At 39.0% G+C, this 10,947-nt stretch overlaps 1 protein-coding gene across 3 annotated transcripts in view; it reads left to right on the top strand.

The window, feature by feature from the left end:
- The first annotated feature begins 598 nt into the window (after positions 1–598).
- The window catches only part of LOC117965577 (adhesion G protein-coupled receptor E3-like), a 47,194-nt gene continuing 36,845 nt past the window's right edge, over positions 599–10,947 (top strand). Inside the window, exons 1-2 of one of the 3 annotated variants that reach the window (XM_059008031.1) lie at positions 599–741; positions 6,945–7,034. In XM_059008031.1, the coding sequence (XP_058864014.1) occupies positions 720–741; positions 6,945–7,034 (112 nt within the window). In that variant the 5' untranslated portion in view covers positions 599–719. The remainder of the gene's footprint in view (positions 742–6,944; positions 7,035–10,947) is intronic. The other 2 variants (XM_059008030.1, XM_059008032.1) reach the window with 2 other exon arrangements.

Raw genomic sequence — 10,947 nt, 5'->3', positions numbered from 1 at the left:
TGCTTTTAAATAATAGGACTGACTATACACAACCATGTGTATAGCCAGTCAAAACCACAGGGTTCAGTCACGAAATAATAATAATAATAAACACATACTTTAAAACACCTGCATGATCACCAGTCCAACAGTGAGTGCTCCGGGTGCAAGTGGTGTTGTGAATACATATTAACAGTGATTACAGCAGTGCTGTGCAGTCCGGGTTTGATGCTTGCTTAACAGCGACAGCTCCCAGATATTTAGCCATCTACAATGACAAATAACAGTTAGTGACCATAACAAAGGAACAGATCGCTCGGCCACATCCCGATATACCTTCAGTCACGCCCCTTTTGGTAGCGAGTGCAATCACGTCACCTGCAATCCATGACTGGCACATCACCTACCGCAGTAATCTGCGGACTTCTAGTATTGTGGCTTTGCCCCCTTTTTGGATGGCTGACTTCCGACTGACCCTGGAATGAACTGTCAAACCATCCAGTCCAGAGCACACTGTTCCTGTTCCTCACAGGTCGGGATGGAGATGGTTGACTCTGATTCATTCGCTCTCTGTCACAGTGCTGTATATAGCTGAATCATGCTAAGACTGTGTCAAGTTCCTTCCTGCAGAACTTGAGCACAATATTATAAAAGGAAACTGTGGAAGCATTAACAAGACTAGCTGCTTAAAAGAGTTTCATGAGGACGTGCTCAAAGCAGCTCCTGAAAACACTGCAGACATGCAGGCTCACTGCAAACCAGGTAGGAAATCATTCTCTCTGTACAGCAGACAGGCTGTTACTGTGTGAAAGCAGGTAGGAAACCATTCTGTCTATATTGTGGACAGGCTTTTATCAGGTGTGAAAGCAGAGCTATTTTCAAGGTGCTCGGTCACATGTGTGTGTCAACATGCCCGGCAATGCAGGTACTCTGATGAACACAAGCCGAAACGTTAGTCTGCTTTCCTGACGGCTGCTTACAGATCAGCACTAACCATACTTTACCTAAATTAAATTAATCAGGGTCTGTGGACAGTAATAAGATAACTACTGTGGTTAAAGAATGTAATTTAGTAGCTAATAAATCGAAAAACCTTTAATACTGCATTTATAAATATATACTAAATTTGACCTAATTTTAAAACAATACAAATCTAAAATGCTGCTACACATGGATATAAAAATGTTTTACATAGTAAGAAATTTCTCAATATTTCTAAGACTTCTCGTTGAAACTCTTGTCAAAGAACTACATAACCTATGATTGAAGAGGGGTTAAGGTACAGAGCTAAATCTAATGAAGCTTACTTAAGTTTTTCTGTGAACAACATTGTTTTTTTTTTCCCAATTCATGTTTGAGAAACTGAAATTCAATTTTCTGTCAAAAAAACCCGATAAATATAATTACTGTTTTCTGTTTAATTGATCTAAACCGGTGGTGGCCAACTCACCAAACACTGCGATCCATTTTGGTGGATCTCAACGGGCTCCGCGATCCACCAGTAAGCTATGACCAGCAATTATCAGCGGGATTTAATATAATAGTGTCCAATATGTAATAGCAATAATAAAATAAAGCAACCACAACAACAAAAACATAACAAACGCTCTACAGCTAACTTTTTCAGTAACATGTGCACCTAAGTTTAAAAAAAAAAAAAAAAGATATACGTGCACTGAAATTTAGGGGCGCAAACACACACAAAATAAATAAATAAATAATAATAATAATAATAATAATAATAATAATAATAATAATAATAATAATAATACAATTTTTGCTCAAATGTATTGTTGAATATCTACAGGTCTCTTTTTCCTTCCTGTCTTACATAACACTTGTGCATCAACAAAATTAAAATGGACAACTTTTTTTTAGCTGCCTGCTCGCATGTTCCTCAGAATGTGCTGCTTGCTGTTTATGGTAGCGGGCTGGGCTGCCTCTCCTCACACTGTGTGCCGTTTTGAAGCACTGTGTTTAATATATTTTCATGTTTGAACTTCTGGCTCCCTGTTAAAAATGCAGTCTTGTCTGCCATCAGTTCCCTTGCATCCTGATAAAATGTGCAAAACATTATTTATTTATTTTTTGTCAGACTTAAGCCAGGGAAAATCTTTTAGCCACTGTTGGTTGAACTTGTATTTTACAACTGTGAACACGCTGTAGCTAACTCGAAGCTCCCTGTTCGCTTTCATCTTCTGACATAGCTGCATTGCTCATTTCTTGTAAAGACGCCGACATATATGAATGTTATTTTCCTCATCTTGGTTTGACAAACTGTCTGGAAACGAGTCGCCATCGCACTGATAAATCAGTGAAATTGGCAGGTTATGGGAGTTGTAGCTTTTAATGTGTGATTACCAGTGGGCAGTGGACACCAGTAAACTACATTCCCAGTATACATTATGATTGAGCTATGAGTTTAGATCCGACTGTGAGTTTTTTTTGTTTGTTTTTGTTTTATAATTTTCAGCTGAAAAAATAAATCTCGTTTATTGTTTATAGTCAACCTTTAGGAATTTCTAGTCGCATAATTAAAATGTATGTTCGCGCAAGCATTTTGTTAGTCTCATGCAGAAACTGTTGGGGTATTTTCAGCTGTGCTACTGGACGACACAGAAGGCTCTGCGCATCAGCTGTAATAAAAACTGTTGTATGCTTATATGCTAGTGTTTGTTCTGATTTGTCCCAAGATCCACTGAAAATCTTTTGCGATCCACCCATGGATCACGATCCACGTATTGGCCACCGCTGATCTAAACGGTTCTAAATCATTGCATTTTCCTCTTTAAAAAAGTAAAATGACAAGGTGTGGCAATGTGCCCCGCCCCTGTGTGCATTTCTGTGTTGTATGTTGCGTGTGGTGTGTTAATGTTGGTGTATAGATATGGCTGCACGGGATATAAATGGGTGTGTGCAGCACGAGTTATTTAAAATGTATAGTTGTATTTAAGCACGAGGATTGCACATCACTTCACGTGCATTTAAAATATTTAATATATGAGCACGAGGTTGCATATAATTAATTCACGTGCTGGGATTCAAGTGAATAAGTAATTTGTAATTGAATCCCGGCACAACAGTATATACAGATGCACGTTTTACTTACTCGGGGTTGGGTGTTCGGTGAGTAGTGAACGGGAGAGAGGAGGAGAAAGATAAAGTGTAGTAATAATTGCTATTGCGTGCAAGAGGCACGATACTTGTTTGTTTATTCTTACTCACCGTGTTTGTGTGTCCGTCAGTCCGTCCACCGTCTGTGTAGTGTTAATGCGTTTTGTTTGTCTATTTATTTTGGTGCAAGTGCCGTGTCCTGTCTTCTGTTTTGTTTAAACCTTTTATTTTGTTCAATTAAAACACTGAGTGCTGCCGCGACTCAGTTTCAACACACTTCACTACTGTCTCTGTGTATTCCTTTCTGGTCTGAAGTCATCCACTACAGCCTTCTTGTCACACAAGGTCACTCCAATTCTTCATAGTTAAACACTGTATTTAGACAGTAGTAGTAGATACTCTATTGTTTTGAACAGACCCCAATGATTAACGTGTTAGATGTTATTTGAACATTAAATTAATATAGTCCAATCAATTGAAAGATAGTTGATGATTGTTTAACAAAAATAGAATGATATTATTAGTTATGATATGGGCTTTTGATTTTTGGTGTTTTTACTCTGACTTTTACACTCTCCTTTAAGAATTCAACTGATACCTGTTAAGTTATTCGTGTATCTCAAATCACACCTGAGAAACGTGTTTTCTGTGAAATGTATACTTTGTGTTCCAAAAACTGAAACATTAGAGGTTAGCACATGAGATTAGAAACGGAGCAGCTAGTTTGGCAAGGTTTTACAGATTCTAGTAAAATAATCCAGTCTGTGTTTTATACACACCCAGAACCTGCACTCGATTTATAGCAGATGCTGTTGGACTAATGAAGTAATTGTGCTTAAATGTTGAAATGAAAGTGTTATCAACTTTATCATTTCTTGCCAGCGGTTAATTTCACATCATCCTCCCCACCGCTCTCGCAAGCAGTTATACAAAAATAAATAAATAAAAACGAGTTTACAGTTTTTTTTATGAACAACATACAGCACAGCAGATGTAGCACAGATGTCGTGATATTTTACATGCTGACCCTACTATTAATAGGGAATTCTAACCCCATCTAGACTGTAAACAATAATAATAACAGCAATACCACGAATACAAATAATATAAAATAACACATATGCACACAGGGGCGGGTGTGCCCCGTCACACCATGTCTTTGAACTTATCTTTGGTACTCAGTCATTTCCACTTGACATTTTTACCTTCTATACATAGTTCACGGAGCACATTATTCAAACTCACACGTATTCCCAATTTATTCTCCACTCGGAGCTGTAAAACTCTCTCACTCCAGTTACTGGTCCCCTTGGTATACATGATCATCACATTTCTCTACAGTGGGTTTAACATATAGGCTGATTTTGACTAATCTATTTTTCAGCAATACTATGGTATCTAGAAAGTATATCCGTTGTATGGATTATTGGAGTGTGTGAGCGTGAGTGTGTGTGTGTGTGTGTGAGAGTGTGTGTGTGAGCAGGTATTACCAGGGTCGGTGTAACCATATCGGCAGAACAGGGCGGCACATTGAAGGGGGCGGCAAAAACGGTACATAATTACATTTCATACTTCACATTTCTTTAATCGTAAAATGTTCAACATCTTAGATCACTGTTTCTTGTTCTGCTGATGTCACTTGCTGATGTCACGGAACCATATCATGAGCAGTGGTGTAGTCCTAAATCTGGAAGTACGGGAACGCGGTGGGGCGGGCGGCGCGGTGATCATGCCGGTACAGAATCTGGTCTCCCCTGGGAACAGGCTTGTGGTTGTAGTTTAAGTAACGCAATACAGCACTGTACAAATAAGGTACAATGAAAATACGATGTGTTTGAAGTAACCTGCGTATACTGTATCAATTGTCATTTATAACTCTGCACTCATGCATGGTGGTAGAATCCATTGATCATAAATATTGTCATTGTAGAGCTGACAGTAGATGTCACTGCCGTTTGTAACCCGTAATGATTGTATATGGTATATCATTTTGTGACGATTTTTTGTGTTATTTTATTTTATTTAGTGCAGTAATTAAAAGCAGCACATTTGGAATCCCAACTGGTCTCCCTGAGTCTTGTTTCACTTCCAACGCAGCGGTTCATTACTAATATATATATATATATATATATATATATATATATATATATATATATATATATATATATATGTTTGTAAGAATTTTAAAAAAGAATGAAAAGGAAGGGCGGCAAAAATCCTTGCGCCGGCCCTGGGTATTACTATCAATGTGTGGACAAAATTTGAGAAAATGTCCCCACAAAGATAGTAACTCCTGAAAAAACGACGTTGTGGGGACGTCCCCACTTGGTAAAACACCTTTTTAAGAACTAAATATGCCTTAAAATATTTAGTTTGTTGTTGACTTTCATCCTATGTGGAGATTTGTCTGACTGGAGTTAAAAATAGTAAATAAAAATATATTGAGTCAGTGAGAATTCCCCACAAATATAGGAATACAAACGTGTGTGCGTGTGAGTGTCAGTGTGTGTGTAAATTCTTCTACCGCTTCCTGACTAACCTGCCAGATTGCAAGATGATATGCCTTATCTTCACCAGCATACCAGATAACTTCCTCTCAAGTGTCTTGCTTTGCAATCAATTTCAGCCCGTAGCTGTGTTTAGAGGTAGTGTTGCCTGTTTCTTCAGTATTTACTGCAGTCATTTGATAATGGTGAATTGAGGATTTGCACACAATGTGGTGGTTCTCCATGTAATTCATATACGAATACCATCTAAAATCCTTACACCATGAACATTTATTTATTTATTTACTTTTTTTTTAATTACTTTTATATAGCACTTTCCATACCGAAGTACCACACAGCACTGTACATAACAAAAAACACAATACACTAAAATAAAAGTCCCCAGACATATTATCTTCCACAAATAAAAACATATTCAAAATAACAGATGACAAAATAAATAAATTAAAAAAGTAGCAAATAAGTTACATTAAAACCCACGAAGATAAAAATGCCATTTTATAAAAGTATGTTTTCAGTCTTGACTTAAATATTGTAATGCCCAGCTTCCCTGACGAACGAAAGCAGAGCACTCCGTAATTTAGGAGCGCTAAAAGAAAACCAGAACTCATTATATTTCCGTCACAGAGGTATATAATGATTTTGTTTTCTGGCCAATTTTTTTAAAATTTTTATTATCAAGGATTACTGTATATAGTTATTTGTTGAAAGAACACGTTTGCTTTTGTTTACAAATAAAGTTTTTGTTTTTTTTAACTGAACTTTTGGTTATGCGTCCTCCCTGTTTAACATCAGCCACTCGGCACACCCTCACAGAGAGAGTCAGGGTCCGGGTTTTTCATTATGACCACTCAGCCACCCTAGGGGTCAACATGGTTTTCACAAGCTAGAAAACATCATGCAGAGTGGAGGGTTCAACATACCTTGTTCCCATGTGTGTCTTTGCTTTGCAGCTTGTTTCCAACTGTGTTGCTTGGCTTTGCAGCTTGTTGCCATCTGTGCTGTGTGTCTTTGTCTTTATTACATTTCTTTTAGTACTTACAAAAGAATGTAAGTCAGCTCCTTGTTAAAATTACTGAAGTGATTTACCCAGCATGGCGGCAGAAATGTAAAAGCTGTCACACAAGGAACTGAACCCTGAAACCAATCAGGTTCAATACACCAGCATGCTTGACCACATTTTCTACATGGCTCCAGACAAACGTAGCAGTTTCTTATTGAAAATGACTTCTTATAGTACAAATTCACTGAACACGAATTCCCTGAGAGTGTGAATTCATATCTCTTGTGCTATCCATATTGCTGCAGTGTGTCTAAACGTGCTTTCCATTTCCTTGTCTTCAGGTATCATTGTGGGATTGCTGCTCTGGTGCTGTTCCTTGGCAGACGGTTCTTGTAAAGCTGGATTCACCTTGTTAAATGGTTCATGTGCTGGTAAGTTACAATGAAGAACGTTCCAAACATTTGATTCTTGTTTTCACCGGTGGGGGAGTGTGGCCAGCAAATTAACTGAGTAAAAATAGGTTTAAGAGAAATCTATTTTAACTTACAAAATAATAATAATAATAACACAAAGCATATTTTTATTAAGCATACTAACACTGGTGTGATATTTTTATTATTTATTTCTTAGCAGATGCCCTTCTCCAGGGCGACTTACAATTGTTACAAGATATCACATTATTTTTACATACAATTACATTATTTTTTACACATTATTTTTACATATAATTACCCATTTATACAGTTTTTTTTTTTTACTGGAGCAATCTAGGTAAAGTACCTTGCTCAAAGGTACAGCAGCAGTGTCACCCACCAGGGATTGAACCCACAACCCTCCGGTCAAGAGTCCAGAGCCCTAACCACTACTGCACACTGCTGCCCTTAAACAGACTAACACCATAAAAACATCAGGAAGCTAGTATTTTAATAGAATTCCATTCAATAAACATTACAAATAAAACTCCTCTCCCTGTTTTAAAAAAAAAAAAGAAACACAGATGAATGCATGATCTGATGGGTGTGTTTTATGGAATTTAAAAACGGAGGGCTTGTTAAATAAAAGCCAGGCTGCCTCACCAAGTACAGAAAAGAGCAGTAGACAATCATCACATTCATATTTTCAATCAAGAGCAATGTGCTCATGTGGTGGGTTATGGGAGGAAGTGATGTGACACAGAAGTGATGGAGACAGGAAGCACGTAGTTGGGGTTGGATTTTATTTACAACACCCACAAAAGTACAAAGTCCCAAGCAGTGGGTTTCCACACAATTGCAGCAAACAAACAAAAAAACTGCCTCTGTTACCAGCTATGGTAAGCAGAGGCTTGCAATGAAAACAAATAGTCTACACAGAACAGAAACACTGCCACGTAGTATCTCAATAATCCACACAGCACAGCAGGTGGCTTGGGCTCCCTCTCCCAAGCAGGATAAGTAGTTCCTGGAGATGCCAAGGATCACAGGGGGAATTCCGGGCTTGGAGGCAGCCAGCCTGGGAATCCTCAGTCTGGGTATAAGCACAACAAACAAATGAACAAAACTCACAGAGCTCACGCAGCACAACCGTCTCAGTCCAGGACAAGGAGACCGAATGGCAGAACCCCACAGCCTAAATAGTGCCGAGTCCCACCCCTGCAATCAGTGCACTGCCCCACCTCTGCCAATCGTCGAGCGCAGCACAGCTGATTGCAATAATGGGGGTCGACCATGAGGTCCTGCCCCAAGTTAAGATGGCCACCACCACTGTGGCTTCTGCCCCAACCATGACTCAGCCATTCTCCTGTGTCTCGGTCCTTCCTGCACAGCGCTGCCAGTAGTCGGGAGGGCAAATTACAAGAGGGACTCCTTTCACTCCTGTCCCAGCTCATCAATCTGACCTCATCTGACCTCCTTTTCTGACCTCATCTGACCTCCTTTTCTTTCCCTCCTCCTCCCCCTCCTCTGATCTCTCTATCTCTGTTCCTCTGGAATCTACCACACTCTCTCCCTCCCTGCCTCTCTTATTCCCAGCACATCTCCACTCTGGCACGCACTTGCCGATTCTTTCTGAGCTGAAGAATCCGACCCTTCCTCACCAACTATGCCACCGAGCTCCTGGTCCAGGCCTTGGTACTCTCCCGCCTAGACTACTGCAACTCCCTCCTGGCTGGCCTCCCTGCGTCCGCCACCAGTCCGCTCCAGCTCATCCAGAACTCCGCTGCCCGCCTGGTGTTCTCTCTGCCTCGCTTCTCCCACGCAACTCCATTACTCTGCTCACTCCACTGCCTACCGATCACCGCTCGCATCCAGTTCAAGACTCTTGTACTAGCCTACAGATGCCTTGACCAGACTGCACCCAGCTACCTCCAGACCCTCATCTCTCCCTACACCCACACTCGACCTCTCCGCTCCGCCTGCACTAGAAGACTGGCTCTACCTCCTCTACGCTCCCCTGCCTCCAGAGCCCACTCCTTCTCCACCCTCGCTCCCCTATTTTACTGCATTTAATCCTGTACTTCAGAGTACTGTAATCTGCCAAGTGTTTAATCTGTAGTATTTTGTATTTAATCATATCTTGATGTAACTATCACTGTCACTGTTATCTGCTGTATTATTGAATTGTATTTTGTCACACTTGTACTTGCTTGAACCAAAGTCATTGTATTTATCTTGCTCTTATTGTATTACTTGTACTGTAACACTTGAAATGTATTTGCTTGCGATTGTAAATCGCCCTGGATTAGGGCATCTGCTAATAAATAAATAATAATAATAATAATAATAATAATAATAAAAATAATAATCAATGATCAATAGACTGCATCATAAAAATAAATTCCATCAAATCTGGGATTAGGTTCTAGTGTGAACAGAACAGGCAGCAAAGCCGCATTAACTACTCCCAGATTTGATAGCAGATTCAACTCCTGGATTCATTTTGCTGAAGTGTGGAAACAATATAAATGGGCTTTGCTGGAGACAAAGGTAAAATAAAAATAAACACAAAAAAAATCAACATCAGGACATTAAGAGTAGGACGCTGTGAAAATCGCGGTTTCGGGCTACGCAGTAATCTGGAAATTAGCCCAATACTGTGATTTTTACAATATTCTTAAGAAATAAAAATAATTTAATAATTATTTGTATTTTATACAAAAAAAAAAATCCTGTGTGTAATATTCGCCATGCACATGATTATGTCATGTGACTATATGCAATCAAAACGGGAAATTAAAATACTACACACTGTAAACAAGAAAATGGATGTCTCTAAAAAGGCTAAAAATGTGTCTGCAGCAGATAATGTAAAGCAGTATCCAGCAGGAGTTTTACACAGCGATGGAGGTAAGCTCTTCTGTACGTCCTGCAACGTTACTGTAGATCACTACCAAGACTGACAGGCATTTAGATTCACCGAAAAGAGAAAGGCAGAATTCCAGACCAGTACTGTGACTGCTTTACTTGCAAAGAAACAAAAAAACAGTGACTTCCATATTCCAAAAGTCCACTTATTAAATTTTGACCTGACAGAGGCGTTTGTGTGCGCAAATATCCCTTTTGAAAAATTGGACGTAAGTTATGTAAATACTTCTGACAGAGTGTAGCAAATGGTGGAGTGATTCCTTCATCAGCCCAGCTGAGACATGAATACTTAACTAAAGTTGCCGAGTATCACAAGCAGCAGATTATGGAATTGGTAAAACAGCCTGGTTGCTTGTCAGTGGTCACTGACGAGTTGACTGATGCACGAGATCAGTGTAGGTTACAAACATTGTATTTGTTTTGCAAGACCTAAATGGTGAACATGCACCTGACGTACTAGAACTGAAAGCTGTCCTTGCAGATACACATTACCTACGGCAGTTAATTACAAAACACCGTTTCGCAAGCTATTGTAAAGTGCTTGAGTAACTTTGATGTTAATTTTGATGTCAGTGCATTTATCTGTATATTTGCTGTTTAAAAAAATCATAATAATTTGTAACATATTTCCATGCACATTCCGTGAAATACGATACTTTACCCGTGACACTGTCGTGAATTTTAAAGGAAATTTCCACGATTTTCACAGGGCTTTAATCATGAGGAAATGAAGAACACTTTAATTTTTGTTCTTTCTTATTTTTTTTTATATTACATCAGAAAAAGACCCACAACTAACCCGTCAACAGGTACCAGGGAAAGAATGAAACAAAGACAGGCTTCTTAATGGCTTTCAGAGATTTATCAAACATTACATGTTCATTTGACAGTTAATACGTGAATATAAAAAAAAGTAAGAAAATATATGAATGAGCATGTCCATTCCTATACACTCACCACTCTCTGTGTGAAGAAATGTTTTGAATAGTAGCCTTTGTTTTCT

This window comes from Acipenser ruthenus, chromosome 36 (genome assembly GCF_902713425.1).
Source record: "Acipenser ruthenus chromosome 36, fAciRut3.2 maternal haplotype, whole genome shotgun sequence".
NCBI lineage: Eukaryota > Metazoa > Chordata > Actinopteri > Acipenseriformes > Acipenseridae > Acipenser > Acipenser ruthenus.
This window is presented reverse-complemented; position numbering and strand designations above follow the sequence as displayed.